This window comes from Buceros rhinoceros, unplaced genomic scaffold (genome assembly GCF_000710305.1).
Source record: "Buceros rhinoceros silvestris isolate BGI_N320 unplaced genomic scaffold, ASM71030v1 scaffold11799, whole genome shotgun sequence".
Lineage (NCBI taxonomy): Eukaryota > Metazoa > Chordata > Aves > Bucerotiformes > Bucerotidae > Buceros > Buceros rhinoceros.
This window is the reverse complement of record NW_010433331.1, coordinates 16,852-44,332: the sequence shown is the minus strand read 5'-3', so window position 1 is coordinate 44,332 and position 27,481 is coordinate 16,852. Positions and strand designations below refer to the sequence as shown.

The following is a 27,481-nucleotide window of genomic DNA, read 5'->3' as shown; positions in this document are numbered from 1 at the left end:
CAGCAGGAAGGTAAAACCTACAGACTGGATGGCTCATTCTGTGCCTGCTGTCCATCAAACAATCTCAGCCTTCAACTGCCTAGTATTTTCACTGCTGAAACAACTTTTTTGGCAGTAGTTTCATACCGGAAAATGAAGTCAGCATCAAGCACAGAGAAAGTATTCTCTCTGTTGATATACTGAATTACAAGTTAATCAGCTTAGTAACCATTCATCTTTTCTAACACACTGAACCTTGGTTTCCCAACAGCCCCCGTCAAAATGTATTTTACTGCTTGATGTATTTATTAACTCTGTACTGCATAGTTAAAGACACCAAATCAAGCTTTTTCTCCTCCCTCAGCAGAGAGAGGAACTAGGAGTTTCATACTGCAATGAGACCTCTGAAGTTGGAGAAGAGAGTGGGATTTCATCCAGTTCTGGTTTTAGCCAATCTAGTCAGAGGCAATTGGCATACATTATCTTTTCCTCCAATCTACACAATCCAGCAAAGACTAATACTTCACAATTATATAAAACATTCTCTACTACAGACAAAAGAAAAAATAAGTTGAGACATTTCAAAATAAGTTTTGCATATGCAGTTATCAAAAGTTACCTCGCGGAAGTGTTCTAAATCCACCTCTGACATTTCAACCACTGCTCCAACAATTCATCTGGAGGAAGCACAACCAAAAGTCTATTTAAATAACTAAGATTTCTTTGTCTTTCTGGATTGTATTAGACACGTTTGTGTCAGAGCCTGAACAACGATCTTTATCTCAAAGAAAAAGATAGATCTATTCATTTGGCACACCTCGCAGTTCTTTTCTATCTATTAGCACCTTCTTTACTTGCAATTAAAAAAGAAAAAATAGTGGTAAAATAGTGGAATCCTACTATTCTTTTCCTTGTAGCAACACTAAGAGGCATGGCTCTGTAAAGCCACCATTTGCAACTATAGGTTTAAACCACATGCCACTCTGTAAGCCACCTCACAATTACAGAACCTAAATAAAATTTCAGAATAGCTCATAATTTAAAAAGCAGTTATAAACCATGTGTTTTGAATCAGCTGGTGAGTGCAGCAGCAGTGTCATTTACCATACCTTGTAATAAGCTCTCCTTTGATTTTTAGTTTTTCATGAAAAAGGATGACATTCTCCTACCACAACACACAGAGAAATATTTACTGGAGTTCTCTTTTAGCTAAGACTTAAGTATAGAAGCAATTTGAAATCCAAACACCACCCACACCTAGCTCGGTAAGAGGCTCTGCTTTTTTATAGCACAGCTTTTTCAGCCACATAGCTCCAGATGGCCAGAGCTGTCACAAAGTCCTAACCCAAAAATTCTAACCAAGGGAAACAGCAGATAGGCCTCACCGGGGAATTTCCAAAGGGCTCCAGCAATTTTCAAGCAGCCCAACAGCATCTCTGTACTCTAATAAACAGCAGGGTCAGGAAGAGACAGGAGCAAGGTTCCCACCCTCCAAACAAGCATCAACTGCTAGCGCTTCATGTGAACACTCAATGTGCACCCACAACTACACCAGGGGCAAAAAACCTTGCTCTTAATGTCATAAATTCAGCTCTTCTATGAGAGCAGCTCTTCTATCAACTTTTTCCTTTAAGCCAAAATCACAAGGATCAGTACTTGCCAGCTGCCAGGTACTTCTTTCCACTATCATTTTCATTCTTCCTCTCGCTTCCCTTAGCATTCTCAATTAACAGTAATTAGTTAACACTATCTTGAACTCCCTCCAACTGCTTTTCTAATGCACTAAGCGAGTCAATTCCCTTCATCCCTCCTTCACTGAGTGTTGCTTTCATTCTGAGAGTCTTGGTCTCCAGTTTAAAACACCTATTGCTTAATCTTGGATTGCAACTGCCAACTCATTTGCTACTTTCAAAGGAAATTAAGACGACCTCTCTCTCTCTCTTGACCATTCCAATTCCTCATGAAGCAGAGCCCTGGCACCTCTTCATTTCTGCCTAACTGTTTAAACGCACTGGCAGGATACTAGAAGTCAGTTCTTATCAAACACAATATACCATGCTAGATTAAAAACGACAACAGTAAACTATAAATTGTACATACATTTTAATGCAATTTTGAAATCAGAAATAATTTATATTAATTCTTTTAAGTTTCATTACGAGTATAATTTACATTCCTTTTTTTCTGAATGCACAGAAGTGCTCTGTGAAAAGCTAACATTATTTCATTCTCTCACAATACAGAGTGGGAAAACATCTGAATCAGTTTGTTTGGGTACAAAAATTCCTAATAACCTGAGCTAGTTACAGCAGAAGTACATTTTAGAAAGCGCTCTGAGGTCTTACGTTGTAAATCATCACCATTTGCGAGGTATGTTCTCGCCGCCCATTGAAGCTCAGTGGAAAATTCACCATTCAGAAAAAACAACCATAAGAGATTATTTATAGTATTAGCTCATAGTGCAGAATCATTTAATCTAATTGCCCTAAAGATAAAAAGTGTACTCCCATTTTCCATTAATTATAAACCGTCTCATGTTCAGCACTTTGACACACTTGAAAAGAAAAGGTTGATTAGCCTGCCACTGGAGTGAATAAAGTAACAGCTAAATTGGTGGAGCATCAGCTAGGAGAGACCTTCACAGGCAAGCAGCTGCTCCTTGAAAAATGCCAATCAGGAAAAATATACAACCAGTTTAAACACCAGGATAAAGAGATGTGCTAAGACAGATGGAGAGCCTTTTCTCCTATTCATATTCTCCAGTTTTATTTTCCTGGTGAGCACAGAAACCTGTTTTATCAACAAGACTATGCGGCCAATATACACAGCAGAAGGGTACCTCCTGCCTACACTTCCCCGCTTTGTTATTCACGTTAGCAACCGTGACATTATTAGATGCAGAATAAAGCCCCAAGCTGTGTAAATCAGCCCGTTTGATTTGTGTGAAGCAGCCATAATTCATGGAAGGAAAGAGAGTGAGGGGAACGCAGGGGGAAGGGGACAAAGTCAGTCTTGATTTTTGAGAGTAAAACACTGTAAAACACAGCCTAATATTAAGTCAAAGAGATTTATTTTCTGTTCCAGGAGACTGGGAATATAATATACTCTCCAATGCTCATATACACACTGCAGGTTTAGCAGAAGTGTTGATTCAGGCCAATATTCTGAGGTCTGGACAAAAAGAAGAAAACGCTAGTTCTGAAAATCTCATCTTTCTCAGGATGAAGCAGATTTCAGATGTGTCCAATGAACTTTACATCAAAAACCTCCCTACAGAGAGGTCCAGCCAATACCGCTCTCCAAAGACCATGCCTGCACAGCCCAGTGCAGTCCTGATCCTTTTCCCTCTCACAGGATGGCATACATTTCCCCTCCAAGCGAGCAAGAGGCTTTATCAGTTTTGATCACTTCCTTTTTACTGACCGACAGTCCAACAAATGTAATTTTTTTAAAAGCAACAGTGGTCCCCTCAGCACTGTGCGCAAAAGCCAAAACCACAGCCTACAATTTTCTGCCTATTTCAACAACATCCAAGACATCTCTTTAGAGCTGCACATTAGTATGATGGAAAACAAGAAACGCCTTTTACCAAGAGCCTATGCCCCAGCTGTTGCATTATTTTCCTTCAACCAGTGGAAAACAGGATCTCTGAAGCTGAGGATGACTGTGCCACTTTCTAATCCAGACTACAAAATAAATAATTCCATGTCATCAGCTTTTCAGAAGAGCAGCTTGGCTTGGATTCCCCCTTGACTGGTCCCATATCTTGACGTGACATCACCCAGCTGGATGCCACATAACCATCACCACCTCATGAGTCTAGCATGAATAAGTAACTCCCATTTTCAAGGCACGGCATTAATCAGATGAGTTTGTGAACAAAATTTCTCACCCTATACAACAGGCTGCCTTATCAAAGGTGGCCAACCAGCTCTTACACAATCATGCCAAAGGACACAGCTGGGCTACTTACAAGTCAGCAGCAAGTCAGTCTGCTGCAACATGCACCTCAAGGATGTTAAGTTTTTTGGGAGAAAGGGCATTTCTGTTTAAAAAGTAGTAATTTTACTGAGGTATGATATCCTTAAAGGGAAGTACAGGAAGCGTTTTCTATTGTTTTATTAAAAACCAGATTTAATTAGACGTAGTTATTTCCTAAGATAAATCAGCACTTGCATCCTTGATTTAATGACTGCCTAAACCAGCCAACTCCTTACGCTCAGTGGTTTTACTGCAAAAGCGTACGCTGAACATTTTTGGTATCCGTATTCTGTGTCAGAAACTCCAAACTCTTCCGTGAAGTGCCAGCACAATCACACGACGTGAGCCTGTGGGCCATCTGCAAGAGAAGCCTTCTCATGTTTCATTCAATTTGTGTTTCTCCATGGACCTTCTGAAGCTTTGCAGTCCCTGAGGTTGAGCTTGTAAAAATTAGCATATATTCCATTAACAAGTGCATTCCCCAGTTCAAACGGAGTATTAAGGGGTCAGACAGCTGAGCAGGACAGTAAGGAAAGCGAGGTGCAAACTGATTTTCCTCGCTTGGCCTCTGTGAGAGTTTATCTAGAGGGCACAAAATTTTTTAAAATCCCAGTTTACTATTTCATCTACAAACAAGCAGATTTGAGTTGCACCTCTGAGTATGTGTGTGGAAAGGAAGGGTTGGTGGGACAGGGAGGAAAAGGGGGAGCTGGGGAAAACAGTCATTCCCTTCCTGCACTGAAATATCCAGCCTGAGTATTTTACTGAAAATTGAATTAGTTTCTGTCCCTAATACAGCACGTGTCTGAAAATTAGGGAAGTTTGCTGGTGAAACACACGTTCAGTTCAGGTAAGCTTCAACCACATTTTACATAAAATAAATCTTTTTTTTCCTGTAGAACAAAATATACTTTGAGTATGCTGCTGCACCATGTGAATAGCACACTAAAGGTAAACTGCAAATAAAGCTGCAATTCATCTTGACTTAGGTGGAGAAGCATAACACATGTTCCATCAAAATAAAATACTGAAAAACAAACAGGCAGTGTTCCATGTTGCTGCTTCAAAAAAAACGTACTCCTGCTTAGCAAAAAGAAAACCCTGATTTTATTTGCAGCTTAAGAAGCATCATTCTGAAGTCAGAAAGTGGAATTCATTTCCTCCTGATGCAGAGAGTAGAGATCTAGCAAATCAAGCTTTGATTTGCTTGATAAGTTCATTTCTACCACATGCTCGCACAGGGACTTCTTTCACTGCAAAGAATTTTGTTGCAGAAGTATCAATAATCTCATTTATTCCTTAATTCTAAAGTAATAAATATGTTCCAGTACTCGGGGGAAGATGAACAGTGAAGTGAGGTGCCCAGTTTCACAGACTCACTTCACAGAAAGGGTCATAGTCGTATTACAATACTGGACAAATAGGAGTATTATTCACATCCTCATGGGCATCTGTAAGCTAAAGGAAGTTGTTAATTATCAGATTTGAAATCTAGGCTCCGTAACACAAAAGCCTGCAAGCAGCTGCCCGCAAGTTTACCAGAAACAACGAAGTGACAAAACTGCAAATAAAAGTAATTCCGTTATCTGGAAATCATCTGACAGGCAATGTCACCACTGTGTAATTACATAGGTATGTTGCTACTTTACCAGAGGAGTTACTGAATTCTTTAATTTTGTAAGTACATTAAGTCCAAGCAGTTTAAGAAGCCTTACGCAATTTATTTTTTGCCTTCCAACTCTCCTTCCCAAATAAAGTATCTCTCATGAACCCCTGGATAAAGCAGGCACTAAAGCTTATCTAAGCTGCTGAGAGCTTGTTAGCTCAGGTACAACATCAAGCTAACGTGTCTACAAAACAGCTGCTGCCCAAGTCTGTGCGGGAGATTTGTGGATATATATCCAAGATTTTCTTTCTGTGAATGGCCAAAGCAAGAAATAAGGAGCCTTTTTCAGCCTGCTTGAACGCTAGGCTTCAGTTCAGCCCACAGGGACTGTTCCCAGGGACAACGTATTTCATCACTGTTCTTGGTTGGTCTGCTGATACCTGAGGAGGGTGTCATCTGCACACCTTTTTTTGGTCCTGTGGACACATCCTCACTAAGAATCGTCTTGGAATAATTATGATTAGTTGCAGTTTGAAACTCACAAGGGTTAGCAACTAAAAATTGTTTCCGTAGTATATAGAAATGAAGCTGTGTACACAGGAAAAATGCGGATTTGAACTAATTTACTGAAATGACCACAATTAAACTGTCTTTGTAGTTCAGACCTTTGTTTGTAAAGCCCAGTCCCAGCTCTCTTATCTATTCAAAACATAAGTAAAAGATTATTCAGTGTGCTAGACAGTAAATATTAAGACTGTGTATTTCCTGATTCATAACATGAAAAAGTTTATCTGTAATAAACCCAAACTACATTAACCATGATGTACCCTGAGCTGAAGAAATCAGAGCCTTTTGCATAAAGCTGCTGCTAAAGAGATTGAACAGAAAATGTTCTGCTGCTGAAGGCGGTACAAGAGCTAGAATTTTACTGAAGTGTCTCTAAGGCTTTAAACATTCCCCTTATTTATGCTGTGTCTAAAACAATGACAAAGGCTCCTGGCATAGCAGATGGGCATTTCCTGGTGTGTTATAAATTGCTTTAAAAAAAAAAAAAAGACAACCATTAAACACAACGAGACACTTCCAATGAAAGGCGACAGCTGCTCTTAATAGCAACTTGAAATCCCAGTTCTTAAGAGAGCACCATGCTGCCAGCTCAGGAAAGGCGTAAGGAAAATTCTGCTCCATGTATGCACAATCCATAAAATGGCACTTCTCTCATTTCTGATAGGGCCTCTACCTGCCCTCACTTCTCCATCCACATTTAAAAAGTGAACCATAGCACTGTCTCCTTTGTAAGTACTTATTCTTTGCAGTGTGCAAAAAGCCCCAAAAGTCTAATTAAAACAAAAAATTAAGGTATTGGACCCTTTTTAAAAAAATGAAGTTACATTTAAAACTGCATGAAGTGTTCAAAAACTGTTTTTATTTCTAAGTCAGACCATAACATCAGTCAATTTCCTGATCAGAATAAATTAATTTTGTTAAGCAGCAAAAATAAGGCTAGTCTTAGTTCTAGCCTAGACGTACAAATTAAGAGCTGGAAGAAGAACGACCTGAAATGCTGAGAATAGACAAAGAGCAGTTATGCACTGACAAATTTGGAGAGGGGCACTATAAAACTGAAAAAATACCGCAAGTTTTTCCCCGTTAAACAATTAAGTGCCCACTTCATTCACAAAATTCAGTCTTACTGAATGTGTGACTTTATGTAACAATGAGAATTAATAAAAAAAAAAATCAACATTTTATGTTCTAAAAGTATCAGTGGCATAATACAAACACTAGCCAGAACATTCCAATTCCAGGAAAATGGGAGAAATGGGATCTGGCAAAAACGTTTAGACTATTGCAGCACTGACACACATCTCCAACTACCCAATGTGTATTACGGGGTTCTTTTCTTTTTAACATTATCTTTACTCTAGAAATCTAGCCAAAGACCAAACCTTTTTATACTTACAAATAAACACAAACTATAACAAATAACAAAAAAAGAGAGAGATTGTCACAGATAACTAAAATCATTTGACTCTCAATCCCCTCCATCCCTGAAGGTTTGACGTGAAAGTATGTTGTGTACAGAGGTATGAGTAAATATTTGAAAACACTTCTGAAAACACAGTTATTTTGTGGAGGCTCTGAGCCAGCAGTTAATTCATGAAGGATGCCCTAAGCTTATTTTCCTTCGTACGATGACAATTATAGAGTTACAGAAGCATCTGGAACAGATCTCAAGTGTTTCCCTTAGAAACTTGCTGTGTTTTAAAGGCACCCAATTCTTGCATTTTCACAAGTGTCTTCCAAAAGTCCACTGGACATGTGACTGTTGTCTAGGACCACACACCACACTCCAAACAAGAAACTGATAGATGAGCGGGATCTACTGGAGCCAGGTGGGCCCAGCCCAGAGGGGCAGCGATGGCAGGAGGACTTCAGGCGCTATGACGGGCAGTACTGCCGACTGCACGGCTGTCGAGACCGCGATCAGTTGTGAGCCAGCAGATCTGGTACTTTGGAGGAGTTCTGACCAGCAATATATGCTGCTGTGGTTTGAGAGACAGAGACATGCTGGAGGGTGAAATCAGCGGCAGAGTCCTCTGCACCTCCTGGGGTATTTTGAGAGACAGTTTTGTCTTGATGCTTTTTATATACACTCCTTCCTAGCCTAGGATGTGTTTAAATGCCACAACAGCACAAAAATCCACCTGGACTCCACACTGCCAGACCACCTGATGTCTGGGCAAGCCTGTGTGTAAGCAGCTTCACCTCACCTGTGCTACAGCTTCGTGGCTACACACAGCATTGCAGGTTTTCATACGGGAAATCCCATGTCCTGGACGCTTACAGAAGAACAACAGCACCAGTGCCATACAAGAAGAATTTAAAAGGCCTTTTCATTGCTTATTTTAGGCAGTGCTACTCAAAAGCTCATTTCAGTGAGCTTTGGAATCCAGTCTACATGTCACTCCAGTGCATTTTAAAAATTAAAATAAAGCACAGTGTTCGTCTATACACTGCTTTTCCAGGCTGTTTTTCATTTCTTGGGTGTTGGGTGCATTTTTTTGAGCCTCCTTACAACTGCACATCTCGCCATAAATCAGTTCCTGTATTATTATGCATTATGACAAAATCTCATGCAACCTAATACTGGCAGCAAACAAAAAACTGCTACTCTAGTCAATAAGCCTATAGTCACCTCGGGAGCACTGGCGTGAGATAGCTGCATTATGTGCTATCTGAACCAACTAAAATAGCCCTGCTCAAATTTCAGGAAAATGCTAAATTTACTGTTCTATGTGAGAGAAACCTTGCTTTATACCCTAAGGCCTTCAAGTTCTCAAGTCACTTCCAAAATGCTCTTCAGAGGACCAGACAGCCAGTTCAATATGGTCACATCACAACTGCCTTCCTCAAAACTCTTCTTTTTCCGGAAGGACTGACATTCATGGATACACCATATTCACAGAGGTTAAGAGAGCTTGATCCCTTCCAGAATAAGACTTCTGTAGGCTTCCTCTCACCCTGCTGCTTCTTTCAGCTCATTTCCAGCACGGGTTTAACAGTTAGGTGCTGGCAGTCCTCCCTAATGGCTATTTATGATTTCTGTCAGCCATAGATTTTCCTTCCCATGCCCAGTGGTTAATTTTGCCAACTGACCTGTGAAGTGATCACTTTCCCTCAACTATTAATCTCTTCTGAAAGAGCCACTCTGCTGAGCCACATGAACGAGTCTGAAGAGCGAGTCTCTGGAGAAGTCAGGAATTTTTAGGAATAAGAACAAAAGGTCTGTAAAGAGGGGATACTGCAAGGTAAGAAAAACCATTGGGGCATTAATTTAAAAAAAAAAAAAAACACCCAAAACCACTCCCAAAATAAAAGCAAATGAAGATAAAGAAAGGACAAACTGAAAAGGAAATGTTAAAATAAACATACTGGGGCAATGAAGGTCACTAAACTGTGGCACAGGCTCACCCCATCATCTCCTTCTTCAACAATACTGGGTTCCTTAAAACACTGCTACCTATGGGACAAAGCTTACTTTTACATATAGACAAAAACTATCCTTCACAGCTGGGGCTTTATCACACCCGTCAGACAAAATATTTCCTTTAGATCAACGAGGAAAGAGAGTTACTGTAACCTCGATATCTCCAAAGACATGCAATCCTGGAACACCAGCAATAAAAAAGCAGATGCAAAAAGATAACTTCTATATTCACTACTTCCATCGGCTCAACACTTGAAAAGGAAACATCAAATTGTATCTATTGTCAGGATAATTGCAGATATCCTCAGGATAATAATTTTTCCCAATAATTGTTAAAATAAACATCATTTAAATGGAGAAGATTAATAAATTCCTTATTCTTGCATTTTAATAGGCATCAGGTTGATACCTTTGTCACTTGTATCCTGTAAAAAAAGCAGGCTGGTTTTCAGGAGTTGCCTGCAAAAGTTTTGAGCGTTTCTAAATTTGACAGCTTTTAATGCAAAACTACTGTCTCTTCAGAAATATTTGACTTAAAACTACTAATAAGAAGTAAACAAAATATACAGCAAAATTGCCTCAGTGGAATTCAATAGATGTCTGATAAAAGCCTTCTCCAGATATTTTCCTGCTGTCTCAGTTATTCACCATAAATACTTCACTATTATTTAGCCTAGCTAAAACATTGACTCTGAGGTTTTACTTGCTCGTAGGTTGTCAACAGCAGCACTGTTGCCACTTTCTATTTTGTCCCTCAAAATGGCCTGTGATTCTTCTAAAGCAAGCAGGTAAGGCGTTTCAGATCACTCACCAAGGGGAGCAAAAAGCCACATGCCATCCTACCTCTGCTGGAAGTCGATGTAAACCAGCAAGACAGACGGCTTGGTTCTCTCTCGGTGTTCTAGCTCACCCCCAGGGTAAGCAAAACAGCTATTACATCAACCGAGAGAGTAATTACATCAACTGCAAGAACAGAACAGAAGCGTAAGGACAGCACAAATCTAGCAGCAAAGTGAACACTGAAATGTCATACTCTGCCCTGGCAAGTCAGAGACAAGTTTGGTCCTGCCTTGTAGATAAACTCAAAGCCAGCAAGATTAACAAAACATTGAAAAAAAAAAAACAATTACAAAGCTTGGTAAACTTCCTATTACAGCTATGCAATTAGCCACAGACTATGAAAACAAGCATTCCAGGAGACCGAGAAAAGTAACACTTTATTACATGGTGCCACAACGACACTGATAAATTTAGAGAGGAATGAACTACTAAAATAACTTTGCTTTGATCAAATTTTATCAGGTATAACACTACCTAAAATCACCAGAAACCTTCTCCCAGAAATTCAGCCTGGCTGCCCGTCCAAAGTGTGCCCATGGCCTCACTCTGGTTTCCAAAGTTCATAACAAAACAACAAAACCTGCCCAAACCTCCAATTAAACATTAACTGGCACCACTGAAAGTATCTGTCCCTCTCACAGACGCTCTTGAGGAAACACAGAGCAGATGACTAGGTGTTCAGTCCTCTTTTAGATTAGGGCTAAGAAAACACATGAACAGATTTTTTTTCACTCCCATAAGTATATGTTTCCTTCAATGACCATAAAAGGAAAAAAAAATCTCAAGGTATAGACTTCCTTCACATCATTACACACTTCTGCCTCTTTTCCCCTTGGTTTTCGTTTGCTTAGCAAGCCTGCTGTTTTACTGGGACAGCTGGCATTCTCAAGTAGATCCCCCCCTACACCAATCCACCACACAGAAACATTTGCACATACCTCCAGCGTAGACAGGTGGTCATACAAAACTCCCGGAAAATAACCAAAACCCGATTTAGATTCCTCATTTCCCAGGAGCTCTCACACAGAGATGGAACTCTGGGAACATCCCATGGCACCCTGCTCCAGAGATGAAAACCTGGGATTTGCAAACACGAAGCTGCTCTCAAAATGACAGACCTCGGAGAATAGGAACTATCATGACAACAGGTGACAGCACGTTTATTTCTGACAGAAGAGTGTTGGTGCCACACAGACCTGGTTTCTACAGGAATCCCAAAACCACTGCTAGGAGCTTTTTGCAATAGATTGCATTTTTCTAGCTAGTACTAGTATCAAAACTAGATTATTTGTACAAAGGAGATGCTGAAATAAGAAACGCTCTATATAATTTTATTTCTAGACCCACTTTCTAGGTCATTTGCGTTAGTTTCCTTATAAACAGCCAAGAGTTCTGCTTTGCTCAGGATTACACAATAGGAACCAAAACTCTTTTCCCAAAGCACACTTAAATGGTACAGTGGGTTTACCCTCAACCGGTTCCTCTGAAGAGGCAATGGCTCAACAAAGATTTACACATCAAAGAAAAACAAGTATGTACATCTCCACAAATCAATGTGGGGTTTCTTACCCCCACATCAAAAGAAACACCACAAATTGCAATTTGTCGTACAGCACCTATTCATTAAAGTTCCTGCACAGCTAAAAAAGCACCTTGGAGATTCCATGGAAGTGTAGCAACCTCCCCAGATATACATCCGAACCCTGCTTTTAACAGTGGCCTCTTACTCCCAGAGCAGTCAACCCTAGAATTAGCTGCAAGCTCCATGGCTGGGATGATGCCGCTCTGTCCCAACCCAGTTTTTGGCCAGTACAGACCAGCACAGTAGGCAAGTGCGCCTCTATCAAGCAGCCTAGCCTTGGCTGCAGCAGGACTATACAGCCACCCTGTAAGCTCACCTCATGGTGTGTTAACCAACATTCAAGTACCAGCTCTACGTCCACGGAGAAGCAACTGGACTGGTGTGAATCCTTAGGCTACAGCACAAGGCTCTGTACATTAAGGGAGATGAAAAGCTGTTCAGGCTTGTCAGAGATGGCGTAAGGCAGCCACATAGCACTTACGTTACACACCTACAATATTTGAAAAGTATCTTTCCAAGATCTTGAGAAGTTTACCAATTTTAGCAGAGACAGAAGTGACCCTCTTTGATTCTCCAGTTCTCATAAACATCTACAGAGAGGTGGGAAGAGAAGCAAGGTCACCATAAAGTAAGATCATTCTATATTTCTACAGCTTGAAAAAAAAAAACCGTACCTGTAAAAGAAACGATTAAAAAGATTATTGCCTAATCCTGTATTTTTGAAGATATTTTGTCTACTTAGTAGGTGTCAGAAGACAAGATTTTCATACAGAACTGATACCAAAAAAAGAAAATTTGTGGAGAGAGATCATATCTGTCCAGGACAAATTAGTCTCACACTTCTCATGACTTCGCACTCTATCCAAGCTTGAAAGGAAAATCTACCACTACCATGCAGTCAAGATCTCCCAACATAAGTTAAAATTCAAAATTTTCTCATTTCAATCTACTGCTCTTAAGTAGATTTCTAGTGTTTGGACTCCAGACGTTCTTGCTCTGAGAGGCAGCCTGACCATACAATTATTGTCATTAGTGATGAACGATGCTTATGAAATGTTTTTCTACCAAGTTAAGACTCTCATAACACATACAAGAATGCCTGTTGACCGTTTCTATTGTGGAAAACCATCTCTAAAGAGAGAGAGAAAAATGTGGAGATCAATATACTATATGTACTTGATTCAACATGTAACGAAGTACATAGCACTGACTTTCAGAATGTCAGACAAACTTTAACTACCAGACCTTATCTTTAAAACCCTCCACCATATAACATCACGTTTTATGCAGCTGAACAAAGTTAGCAGAGCAGAAAGTTCTTCTAGCAAGCAATTTTCCTTGCTAAACAGAACTGTGAAGTAAGGAAACCTGAACGTGGCCGTAGTTAAGACCCAAGAACTACCAGAAGCTTATTTGATTTGATTAATTGGCTGTTTGCATTTCAGCCAATGTATCTGGTGAAGCTACCAATGAAGTGTGAAGGCAAAAACTCTCCAGAACTCTTTGTATGCTTTTGTTCTTATTTTTTTTAACTTACAGCTAACACTGAAGGAAGATGCATAAATTTGTGGCCGTTTTTAGACACTTACCCACTCATCACTTAAGTCAGTCTCCTGAATATGTGGCTGCAAAGCCAGGTGGCAACCTCACAACATGCTGGGAACACTTCTCTATCCCAGCACTGTGCCAAGGAGAGGAACAGCTGGCTTTAATCTCACCACTACAATGTCTAACAAGATAAAATGATTTCTGCAGCATACAGACCCTGAAGACCAGGTACTTTGTTTTCAGCCATACCACTGGCACCCATGAACAAAGTCTTATCCTGTTACAGACAGGGCTTAACCATGTTCCATTACTCTCCATAATTCTGACCAGGCCCAAATAATACAGGTCAGGTCATGTCAGCTCTCTGTAACCACAAAGCAAGGCCTTGGACTTCTTTGCAATAGGCATCCTTGTAGAGGAATCTCAGAAGGTGAATAAAAGTCATAATAAAAAAAACTATACCTACTTCCCAGACTTCTGTTCCTAAATTTAGACTTGAAATTTACATCGTATGCAAATCATAATTTGCAATATTATATGTCTGTATATATGCTGTATATTCTAGCCTAAAAATTTGCATTATATATTTACGGCACTCTGGCTGCCCTCCTAGGATGGGCTCATTTCCACCCAGCACAGAGGAGACCAAGTTTTTCTCTTCCTGCAGTTACCATTCAGACATATCTAATGATTCTGCATTCATCATGAGGGTTTGTTGGTTGTGGGTTGTTTTCTTTTTTTTTTCCATTTTTTGCATTGTGCAAAGAGAAATCAAAGAGTTTCAGATATCAGAAGCAACACTATATGACTCAAACCTATTTAACACCTACAGGCTTTCACAAGACAATCTGGACGTTGAAAGAAACCAATTTCCTTGAAAACAGACTACTTTACAATGCAGTAATAAAGGCTACTGCTATTAATTGCAGGAAAATGTTCTGAAATGCACACACCAGGATCTAAATACGTGAAACAGAAAAAGTAACTCATCTTGACTTCTCTTTAAACTAATAAAAATTCATTTTGAGGGAGTGGAGGTATGATTTGTTTTGTTTGTTTTAATCAACACCGTCCTTTTGTGGAGAGAGACAGCTAGTAGCATCTGTATCAGGACAGAATGGAAACTGAAACTCCTTCACTGTACTTACATGTGAGGACTGAGTTCATAAAAGTTTCGGTTTCTGTACTCTTCCACTTTCTCTGGAGTATAAATGGGTAGAGATCTGTAGGGGTTTATTGATATCACCACGCTGCCAATGTATGTCTGTTGAAGAAAAACAAAAAAATTATCATGGATTTTTATTTTTGACATACTTTTGCTGCTCCCTTTTAATTCTTACGCAAAACCAAACAAAACGCCTAATTGTAGCAATTAATAAGTACATACATACACTCTGATCCACCTTTTAGATCTCTCTCAACAATCCCTCTTGGGTACCAAGTAGCTATTTCTACATAACTGAAAGCCTCTTATGAACGTTTTTTAAAAGAAAGCCTGATCATGTAATATTTCTGCGACTAATTCAGTTGGGGGAGGGAAAGGAAAAAGGACACAGATGTTAATGAAGAACCAACTCCATCTGCACGGCAAATGTCACACGAGCATTGCGGCAGCCTTGGGCACTCATATGAAATCACGCAAAGGCGAGGCCAGAGTTTGTCTGTGCTCCCTCACTCGAGGGGGAGCTTCACACCATCTCTCCAAAGCCTCAGGCTCAGAAGAGCTTCACAGAAGAGAAACCTGCATGCTAACAGCCTCTGTCAGGTTTCTGTTAAAGGAGAGATTTATTGTCAGGATTCAATTCAGTCCAAGTCCTGCCGTGGTTCCTCAGCAGACACAAAGTGTAATTTTTTATTTCCAGAATCCAAACATACTTACCATTGCCCTTGGAAAGCAGACGGAGTAATGCGATTTTTTTTGCTCTGTTAGGTTCCGTTCACCACCAACCTGAATGGAAACTGATACTGCATGCCGTGATTACCATGTCGGCACATGACACAATTAACCTGCCTTTGTCAAGCCTACTGATGGGTGCCCTGCAGCTCTCTACGCCTCCCTCCAGCTGCGAGGGCTGCTTTCAAATATACGCGAGTGGCAAGAAATGCCAAAAGCCCATTCCACCCTGCCTGCAGATACTGATCAAAGATTAATTAAACCCCAAGTGTTTGGTATCTATCTCTTTCCACAACCATGAAATAAATAACACCTGGTGAAACGTGGTTTTTTCAATAACCAGGGACTCCCTGGGAGCTGTAAAGGCTGTACGCAAAAGCCACAGGTTCCCATTATTTAGATTTCTCCCCACAATTTTTCTTACAGTGAAGTGCTGTAACACATTTTTAAATGGGAATAGAGGCACAAGGAGCCTGAGTTACTCACCAACAGTTACAGCAGAGCACTGAATTACCTCCACCGCTGTAGTCACAAATTACATATATTAATTGCTGCAACCCTCCCCTATCTTTCATGTCTAAAGCAATTTTCTGCTAAATACTAACCAAATTTGGTCCGAAGCCAAAAGCTAGGAGAGCAAGATATCCCATAGCACACAAATGCACAGGCAAGCTGTGAACTCACATGGCATTTTCTGTCCCATTTAAAACAGAGTTGAACAGCCTACAGTAATAAAAGAAGTAGCACGAGGCTTCCAGAGAGTCTTGTAGTTCATCCTTGTGTTTGCTACCCGCAGGATGAAACAGAAGTAGCCACTGCTGACTGTTCATGGTACAACTGCTGCTACAATGAAACCCCACTTCACTAATTGGGCTCAAGACACCATTTCTAAACAACAGATACTTTATCCTCTTTCTTTGGAATTGGCCAGAAACCTTCTGCAAAGCAATTCCCCCGCCATGCATCCGAGTCTAGAACAGACCAAATACCCTAGAGACAGGCTGGTTTCACACCCAGAGCCCATGCAGAGTGCTGTGAGTGGGAGCAAGCCTGAAAGTGCCTCACGTCTTGGCAGTCAGGCTGCAACTCAAAAGAGGGACAACTCCAATCTGCCTCGCACCGCAACCCAGGAGGGAAGTGCCCCCAAAGGCATTCAGGTACCGACTGTTGAGAAAATCCCAAAATAATTAAGATTTATTGTTCTACTTCTGTGCTTATCGTCCCCCGTAAGGAGGAAAGCGTTTTCCATCTATGCCTAATCTCTTCAGCTGAACAAAAAGAAAATGCAAAAATTGCCTTTCTGGAGTGTTTACTTTGCTCTCTCAACGCATGTGGCTTTGGCAATTTGCAGCCCTACAGATTCTTGGTGAGAATAACAGATACAAGAGAGTAAGAAGCTTTCTAGTCTTCACAAGTGCATGGATACCCCAGTTAGGACTCTTCGCTGATAGAACATTAATACATCAACTCATTTCCATGAATTTGTGAATTCATCCTGTTGAGAAATCAGTGCTGGAAAGTATCAGCAGAAAAGAGATGAAGGCCAGATCTTGAAGATTATATTTTGAAACAGGAATTCTTTGGAACGCAAAGACTTACCCTTTTCAGCTATTCTGCTACCATAATAGCATGCAATTTAATTGCTAAGTTCCTTGAAGCACCCTGAGATGCCAAATGGAAATGAAAACTTTGATTTTTAATTTTGAACACAGGCATTCAAATGAGATTTATTTAGAACAATTTCTTCTAAAGAGGACCATAGCTAAGTATTGCTTAGATAATGTATTTTGGGAATTCAAGTCAGCTGTTTATTGTCAGACATGAACAAATACAGACCATTTCCTAAAATACCAGTATTTCAAAAGGTCAAATGACTATATAGAAACAAAGACATACTCATGTCCATTTTAAACACCAAGGCAAAGCATGTCAAGAAATTTTTGGTTCTGCTGCAAAGCTGCTTACAAGAGCAAACGTATTTCCTCTTCTAAAAAATGCCAGTATCTCCAAGCTGATGCCTAATAGCTACTTGCCACTGGTCATCTGTGAGATTCCATATAACAGGGATAAACAGATCCAGAAAATAGCTTTCCCACATAACATCTGCCTTCCCACCAGAACTCTTCTATAAACAAACAAAATAAATGGCTTAAATCCTTGAGCAAGAGACAAGCACAGAAACATTCCAGTGCTGACAGCAGAACGCCCAAGAACAGTGGGAGACCATACTGTGGTACCCCAGGGACTTTCCCTGTTCAAGGAAAAAAATGAAACCTCAGAAGAACGTCCTCATGATTATGAACGTGCAGAACGCAGTCAGGAGATCTGATCTCTTTCTTGGCTTTTACATGGTCTCGTTACACAAGTTTGGACAAGATCTGCTGTCTCCTCAAGTTTTGCTAAGTAGAGACTCCTGATAACACTCCTTCCTCCGAATTTCTACTTTATTGCAATAGCTCACAAAGGCAAATCCTGCCTCTTCGGTGTGTTTGTCCAGAACCCAAACCAAAAAGACTGTCACTCGTCGTTTATCAGCGCATCTGTCACGCAGCACAGCAACACTGTAATGGGCTAACATTTCACCTGTGGAAAAGAGCATTCAATTTTCTACCAGGTCAAATGACAACATGTTTTGCATTCTCCACCAAAACAACACTCACAACTCATTCCTGTTCACTAAAGGGTTTAACACCCCCAGCAGGAAGAAAATTCTACATCACAACTCAACTGGAAAAGCTGATAATATTTGTTACACATCACTTCTAAGCACCAAGACACTTTGATGCCTGATTTTCTCCCCCTAGGACTGAAAGCCAACCTAACTGCGTGGGACAAAATAATACTGCTACTTCAAGCATATATGAGCCTTGCAAGGCCTCCTCTGCCTTTCTAACCCAAGCAGCTTTAAGACTGGCTTAAGAGGCAGCCCGAAATAGCAAGATGGTGTGAGGCTCCTGTTGCTTGGGAGAACCTAGAGGCGCAGTCTCTTTTCAGCCAAGCACTGGAGAAAGCTCTTGCTAGAAACTGGCAAGCTGCCTGGAATGCCTGTGGACCTTTTCAGCTGAGCGGTTGCAAAAGCCTTACAGACAGCCCAGCAGAAAGTCCCAACACACCTCTGCGGCCAAGATGCACATGCACTGTGGCAAAATCTGACACACAGGGAAGAGGCAGGACAGGACAGCTCAGGAAGGGGAGCTTTCAGAAGACCACTAGTAGAGCTTATGGGAAAACATTTCACACCATGGGGCACAGTACATTAATAAAGTTATCTTTCCTCCTGGCAGAGGTAGTCTTGCAATACCCCAAGGGCCCAGAAGGGAGAAGATTGCAGCTGCAGGAGCTAGGGAACATTATTGACAGCAGTAGAGGCTGCAGCACAGGAGCTGCAGAGCTGGGACTACTCTAACAGCCTGCTCCCTATCTTATTTTAAAGTTTTTCTGGATCTGTGGCATCCTCTGCAAAGCAACCACCTGCAGGACTTAAAATCATTAAGCAGCTACACAGATCTGCTGCACACCTTCTGGAAGAGTACTCTGTGCCACTTCTGGCAGCTCTGTTAAAAACAAACCCACTGCTTCTCACCCATGGTAGCCTGTAACAATCCAGAAAAATTGCTGCTGGACACGGGTCACTCCTGCTGTAAAATGTCCAATTGCTAATGTAGCCTGAAAGTGTGCTGAATTCCCAGAGGCCAATAAGAGTGCTCTAGTTACTTATTTTTTAACATAAAAATAGAAAATAAATAAATTTTCACCAAAAAAGAAATGCTAATGCAGATACTGATTCTTCCATCTAAGCAGACGAATTTCAATACTCCAGATACACATAACACACATTTCTTTAATAGTAATTATGCTCAGGTGTACTGGGTTCCTATCATTTTGAACAGGTTCAGATTGCACCACTAAAACAACTCACTGAAATGAGAGACACTGAAGCAAGACCAAAGAGAAGTGTGACTAGATTTTAATGGAACACATCCAGAACCAAGGCTTGGGCAGCACTGTTTTCTTTGCAGGGGGTGAGTGCTATGTGTTGGGTTTGTGGGGTGTTTTTAATGTGATGCATGCAAAATTATATTTCTAATTTAATATTCATTTTCATTTGTATTTCCCTGAACTACCGCATTTCTGGATCTTGCCGGCTCATAAGCACGTGTGCTGCTGCACGCTCAAAATAGCTGAGGTCAAAGAGATGGCAGAGGCAGCCTGTATTTACATGTTGTCAGTTTTCTGAACTGTCTCAAACAGAACCTGGCAAATTTAACACTGCAAGGTTATTCCATAATGAACTTTCTCATTTTAACAAACATTAGCAACTAGATCAGTGCCTTATTAAACTATCGTCTTGTATTTGAACAATCATGCTGTGTGCTCAAATTTGTTTTTCATTGTGGTTGGCCACAATAAAATAGCTAAATGCACTCTGCTCCTGGGCTATTGCGTTTTTGGGGTCTGAAACATGCAAAGTTGCAAGACACTATGTTTGAAAAGAGTAAGGAAACAAGGAGCATCGAGACTAAAAGCAAAACCACCTTAGACCTTTATTGATGTTTCTGGGGCTTTGACTTACTGTCTTACTGTGTACAGCAATGTAGATGTTTGTATTGTTTGGTGGAGAGGGATGGGCTGAGCACTTGAAAAACACAAACAAACTAGGATTTCATCCTGTAATATGCCAGGGTTTGCCTGCACTGTTTCATCACAGCACACACAAAATAAACTCTACCTGTGATCCAAGCCACACAGCTTCACTTTGCGTCAAGCCAATACCTCCTGCTTCAAAGAACCTGGAACACGAGCAGGGCCTCCAGGTACCACCTGTTAGCTACTACACAGGCCCAACCCCAGGAAATCCAAGGCAACAATCAAATAGAAAGAACAAGCACTAGCAACAGTTTGATTTCCTTCAACAGGAGCTTCTGTGTGGATTTTCCCATATCCTGTAAGGGTTGGACTCACACAGCATCGCATGGCACAGCTCCTTAGCAAAACAAACTTCTGTGCTTCGACTCCTCTCATTCCTATTTCCCAGCAAACACAGCATCTCTATGAAGTTCCTGCTCAGCTCTCAAAAGGCTGCAGTAATCAGTGAGCTGCTACAGAAAAGAAAGCTTTCTTCCACCCCCTCGCTGGAAGGGAAGCTAATGCTGAAGATACACTTTTCCAAAAGCTAGTCTGCAGTAAGCTGAAAATACAAAACAGACTCTCATACATAGTCTTTTCCCCCTCTCTCTCTCCACACACATAGGGAAACCTCTCCTACCTGATGCTATTTTTCAGTGTAGTTTCAATGGAGTCCTTTCTAACTATGTTTGCATGAGTGAGGAAATATAATACTGGATTTCTGAACAAACATAACCTATTCTCCACGATGATTAAACTCTCTTGGTCAAGACCACCATATTGGACACAGCATTTTTGCCCTAGAAACATAGTGGACAAGGTCTGTATGTTCTAATAGAAAACAAACAAACAACAACTACATGTGCTTAATACAGTTATTAACCATGACAGGCAGCCTTGTAAAAACTGGATAGGACACTGAAGACTGTAAAGAAAACTACAGAGAAGAGCACTAGATGAGTTCCTGAGATTTGGGAGTCAGAGCAGAGACTAAGCCAAAGAAGAAACTGAGGCCACACTATCCAAAGTTCAAGTAAAACCATCTTACTGCTGGAGGAGACAAAATCCAGCATTAGTATGTATGACAGTCACATACCAACTATGTTGCTGACTGATACAATGACTGAAGAAACAAAGCTCAAACAGGTAATACGAAGACAGAAGCGCACATCTACACCCCAAAGCAAACAATCATGAGACAGGTAACCTATGTCAGAAAGGATAACAGCTGCTAAAATATTCTTCAACACAGGCTTGATCCTGCAAGTCACTGTGCAAACAGCAGCAGTCGGAACAAGCTACTGGTAACCTGCACCGGCCAGAATCATGCCCTGAATCAGACTGCAACCTGGTTTAGATCCGAGCCCTGCAGTAAGAGCAGAGTGTTTGCCAGAGAAAGACACCCACATGGCAAGTCGAAGCGAGTACTTAAAGGAGGTGCGTGTGCACAGATTATCAGGATTCTCTTCTGAGTTTCTCGAGGGCACAGAAATCTCTCTGCTGCTCAATGAATATTGCTGCTAGCCTCGTGATCATTATGACAGACTGATGATATTATTAACGAAGCGGATTAACCATCTCAGCCATCCGCCTCTCTGACTACATGGGGATGTTTTTACATAAACAAAATAAACTCCTACGCAGGACGCAATTACAGATGAAACTTGTAAAGTAAGTGATGAGGAAGTCAACCCAAAGCAGACACAAGACATTTTAAGGCAAGTACTTAAATACTCCAGAACATCAGTCCTTGTTCACTTTTGAAATGATAAAGACTTGTTTTCATAAGCAAACAGTAGCTGGATATTGGATAATGTCTATGCCAAGAAACCATTGGTGAAAACACTAGCAAGAGCTCTCATTCCAAAATGTTTTGTTATTTCTGTATGAATAAAACGTGGGTAGGAGATCTCCTGCCATGCTGCAGCCTAGGTTCTTCAGGGTGAGAACCACATCTTTACAGTACTTGGACGCTTTTGCTTCTATTTCTGTTCTTTGTCAATCTTTCATTAATCTTCCTTTTGTGTTTTTATTTCATACAATGTCCACTGAAAGCACTAGTAAATGCCCAAAATGTCATCATCACCTTAGTAAAGAAACACATAGTATTTTGGGGCAGAGCCATCACTGTAACAATCCCTGGGGTCTTACAGGAGGTGTTTCCTGCACCTCCTCTCTTTTTCCTAAGCGTCACATTAGCGGCAAGAAGGAAAACGTGTATAGAGAAGACGATCCGTACACACAGCCCACAAGATACATATAATTTTCTGTGATCCTTATTCGTTTTTTCTTACTCCTTTATTCAGATACTGCCTATGGCCCTAATAAGCGCCTCGATTGCTATGCTCAGCATCGTGGGAGCTGTACGAAAAGGAAAGGAAACAAAGCACTGCCTTGAGATAAGTAACTCTCCTCCCACAAAGCATTTCAAGGTTAAAAGTAACCAGCCTGCTGGCTGTGAAAATCTTTACTCCTGACAAGTTATAAAGTTTGTTTTATCAGACCAGGCTGAAGTGAAGGGACAGAAGACCAATGGGACTTCTATCTAGATAACAAGCAGAGCAAGATTTACAGGGAGGCAGAATGCTACTTCTTAGACCACAGCTATCACAGGAAAAGACGTGCCTTGGGCACAGAAACCCTCCTTCATATCTGAAGCAGAAGCAGCAGGCTTCAGGGCCACAGCCCATGGCAGCTGCAATAATATTATTACTACAACTCAGTAGCTTTCCTCAAAGGGGGAAACTGTGGAGGCACTGCTGGGAAAATTGCTCAAACCAACACAGGCGTTTCCCGAGGGAGGAAGAGAAGGAGATCTGAGGAAACGTGGGTCCCCTGGGCTCCCATCGCAGGCAGATGGATGACTGCTCTGCTCCAGCTCTCAAACCACCCTGCCTTTTAAGAAACAACTCAGTCACCACACCTGCCACTCCTTAAACTCCCAAAGACCAGCCATCCATGCTGGACAAACACAAGTGAACATATCGAGGTACAAGAGAGCGGGGCCAGGTCTGTCAGGGGGATAGACCTCCGTGTGCTGCTGCGGGAGCAGCAAAGGCACAGACCTGCTACTGACAGGCATGTATGCAGCCAGGACATATCCGAAACCATAGGGGAGAACAACCCTCTCCAAAATCCACCAAAGGTCTCCACCTGGCCTCAAAACCAACAAACTAAAGACCAACATGATCATGCTGACGTCAGAAGGTGACAAAATTGAGAACAAAACTGAACTTCAACAATGACTCCATCATATTACCATGAAGATTTTCCCAGCAAGCCTCATTTACATTTCCCAATACCTCAAAACTCTCTTCTTCACAACAGCAACAGAGTTATATGGAGGGATGGTCACACAAGGCCAATGCAACCCAAGACAAATGGTCTCATTCACGTAATTCTGTCCCCCACCCTCTTCTTCTAAACGTATCATCTGGAATACCAGGAATGAGTGCACCAGGAACAAAGCCACTATGATTGACAGCAACTCAGTAAACTCTTAAATACTGTGAGGTAGCTGAAAGAGGTGAATCAGTAATATTGGCAGACATAGAGGAGTAAAATCAAGTCAGAAACAAAAAGGCTTCCCCTAAAAGATTAAAACAATAAAGATCAAGAGGAAGCAGCTCAATCTGTGAAATAAGCACACCGCAACAGCCACACCACCAGAAGAAAGCCACACGGATGCTACCTCAAACAGCTAACACTGAGTATTACACTGGAATGCTAAGTATTTAATGTTTCGGTGATAAAACAACATGCGCTCAGTACCATAAGACTGTTCCTGCCCAAAGCAGCCCACAAACGCCACGCACAAATTAAATGCTGACATCAGAGAAAGATCGTGCTTTGTTGTATGAACAAAAACCAAACAAACATTTTGTTGTAAGGAACAAAATGTTGACCTCTGCAAATTTGGGAAGACTTCAAGAAACAACATAACTGTGGGGAAAAATGTGCTGGGCAGCAGAATAAAGCTGTATCTGGCCTCTGCAGGCTGACTCCTGCAAGCCTACGCAGCTCTGTTGCCCTCCAGACTCCCGACACCTCCCTTGCCACTTCCACACGCCTCACAAAGCTACAAACCCAGCACAAAAATAAGTTTCAGACTGAGACATATACTATAATTTGTCCCAAATCTCCATCATTCACAAGTCACTGTAAATACACATATAGACAGATGTCCCCCTCCCATCGTCAGCATCTGAAAATACAACGGAAGAATAACTGATGAGCATATCTCAGCTGACTTTAAAAAAAATTAAAAGTTCAGGGAGAAAGATCAACAGAATGAGTCAAAATTCATCAGTCACACACAAACTGAATTTTATGGATGTGTTTAAAGTTTTCCACGTGGTCTCTAGGTCACACGTTTTAACCGCACAAACTGTTCCCTGTAACCTTCAAATAATCCACACTGCGGTTTTTTCCTACTTGCTAACTGCATTGCCCATGAGCCACATCTTATTCTGTAAAGTTAAAGAAAGACTCTCACAGGGTTTTGTTACTGATATTTATAGATGAGAACTTTTGTGAAAAAGCTATGCAAATGTTATCAATGAAAAGTTTAAGAGTTGCAAAATGAATATAATAATTAATGGTTACAGCTTTCTAATGAGATTTTTCTTGGTCAGACATACCCCAGACATTTCCAGACGTGACTAAACTCCAAGATTCCCATTTCCAATTAACACATTCAGATTACCCAGGGAGTTCTTCCCCCAGAAGCCACTCAGCGTGAGATTACTGCAGAATCTGATGGTCTTTAGTAGAATATTTGGCCTAACTCCAGCTCCACCAGCCTTCATGCTTATTTTTACAGGCACAGCCTCCAGCTTTGCACTCTGGTATGCAATCTAACGCCCAAGTCCATTAAACTTTCCATCAAATACACATAAAATTGAACAACAGGTAATCAAGCCACAGTCTGTTCTCTGTTAGGAATACTCTTGCTGCGTTGTTTGCACCACGGCATGAAACTTGGCTAGTTTTCCTGAAGGGCTTACAGTGAATGTACCCAGAATGGTACGAGAGGACCATCAGGGATCCAGATCTGAATGCCCTTGCAGAGAGGTAAATGGAGCTGGCACTAGGATCTCCAACATCAAACGTTCTGTGTCAAACAGAACTAATGTAAAAGAGACTAGAAAAAACAAATATCATATTCTCTTCCAGTGGAAGAGAATTTATCTTGTCATCTTTAGCTACAGGAGGAGATTTAGCACCATTCCCTGACGGCCCGATGTAACTCCCATGTTTCATACAATTGTATAATAGTTTAGGTTGGAAGGGACCCTTAACAGTCATCTAGTCCAACCCATCACCTGTAGTATACACAGACATCTTCAACCAGACCAGGCTGCTCAGAGCCTTGTTCAATCTGACCTGGAATGTTTCCAGGGATGGAGCATCTACCACCTCTCTGGGCAACCTGTGCCAGTGTTTCACCACCCTCAGTGTAAAAAATGTCTTACATATATCCAGTCTAAATCTATATCTAGTGTTTGGTTTAAAATCATCACCCCTTGTCCTATTGCAACAGTCCCTGCCAAAAAGTTTGTCCCCACCTTTCTGACAAGCCCTCTTTGTGAGTTCACCTATCAGGACTGGCTAAGGCAACTATGCAGCATCTGGCCAACTTAACAGCATTTTCAAAGCTGTCCCTGTCACAGGTCTCGTTCCTTGCAACAAAGCCTTTTGAAGGTTTTAACTGCCACTTGGTTTTAGAAGTAACATATGTAGCACAAATACAGCAGTCAGTCTGCAGAAACTGCTTAGACACTGATGTTGAGTAAGCCCTGGTTTACTGCTGTAGAAACACTTCGATTTGTTCCTATGGCTTCAGTTGGACAAGTTTTTTTAAACGTGGACACAACTTTTGGTTGTGCTTGGAGATAATGCCTCACTGACACAAGGGCTGAACTTAACCCCACAACTGAGCCACGAAAGGACAAATCCATTCCTAACACCCTCCAAAAGGATCCTGAGAGGTCAACTTGTGTACGTAGCTTGTTAGAGCTGAAGAAATCTGCAGTCTTCATTAAACACCAATGGTAGCTCTTTAATAGTCCAGTTTGGTTTCCCCAGGATAGCATGCAAACTACGGATTTTACACAGTAAAACAAACATTATTTCCAGATGTAACAAAGGCTTCATTGTGCTCATCTGAGTCTAAAAACAGAATTGCAACGTGTAGTTTTCATGAGCAAAGTTTGGGGAAAAGAAAGTGGGTGGCAACAGGGAGAAGGGAGAGAGGAGTTTGCACTTGCAAGTCAACCTGGTTGTTACCATAAGCACCATTTCAGTTGCTACTCTTTTTATAAAGTTCTCTAAAATAAGGAACAGTGGCATGAAATCTGCAGGGCAGCAGAACTCAACTGATATGGAAAGGAGATGTTATTGCTCAAGTGATTTGGTAAATAAAACCATGCAGCATCACAAACGAAGTAACTCGTATACAGGGCAGCAGCATGCGGAACAGACATAAGCATCTATTCTTTCCACTGATGTAGCCAATGTTTTAATACTTGCAAAGATCTGCAACACTTTGCCTTCATAGCGCTGATTCACAAGTGGTACTTGTAAGACCTTGAGAAAAATTAAATTGCAGTATCAAACAAACCTGGAGATAAAAAGGGTAAACAATAGTGGAACAAACTACAACCAAATGATTCAGAAAATCAAAACAAAACAACACACACAAAAAAAATCTTTGTTTTTGGCAGGACTACCTTGTGTAGTCTAGGTTAGCCTCACTGAATTGGTTTCTATCCTTAATCCTTTAAATAAAACTTTCAAATATGACCCAAAGATTGGGCAAGATACTGCTGTCTTCTTCAGTCTCTAGGCAAATAACTGCAATTCCTTCTCCTTCATATTTAATTGAACTAAAGTGGAATGAGATGATTCAGCATCATCCACTTTTACTGTAGGTATTGGGAATAAAGAGTTTACCTTAAAATTGATGTGAAACATGTTAATTATACAAGCCACTGACTGACGAAAACCTCTGAATCCAAGAAGAGGCAGCCTCTGAAGCTGTTGAATATGGAGGACTTGCCAGAAGCAGCATGAAGAAGGAGAAAAGAGGAGCCTGATACCTCCCAGCATGTATCGAGGTCTAAGGGTTAGCATCTTCAAGGAACAAGGAAAATTTAAGGCACAAATTTTTGGAAATGTAACTCTAAAAGGTGTAAGGAAAGTTTTTTTAAACCATTGTGGAAGAACTCTTTCCACAAATATGGATCATTTTTGTTTCTTCTTCAGCAAGATTTTAATGGATTCTGCGAGTCCTTGTCTTATTTTGATTCGCTGGCTAATTTGTCAGGTCAAACTTAAGGAGCAAATAGATGGAGGTGATACAACAGCAGATAGGTGCAACTGCATGTTACCAAGATAATACCTTCAGAAAAGGGAAGAGACCTACTTCAGCAG

The 27,481-nt window shown here is 41.0% G+C and overlaps 1 protein-coding gene across 1 annotated transcript in view; it reads right to left on the bottom strand.

Annotated features, from left to right (window-relative positions):
- LOC104500428 (unconventional myosin-Ib-like) overlaps positions 1–27,481 on the bottom strand; it is a gene marked incomplete at its 3' end in the record, with an annotated part of 39,566 nt that overhangs the window by 10,761 nt on the left and 1,324 nt on the right. The window contains exon 2 of the mRNA XM_010144070.1: positions 14,676–14,791. Coding sequence (XP_010142372.1) covers positions 14,676–14,791 — 116 coding nt within the window. The remainder of the gene's footprint in view (positions 1–14,675; positions 14,792–27,481) is intronic.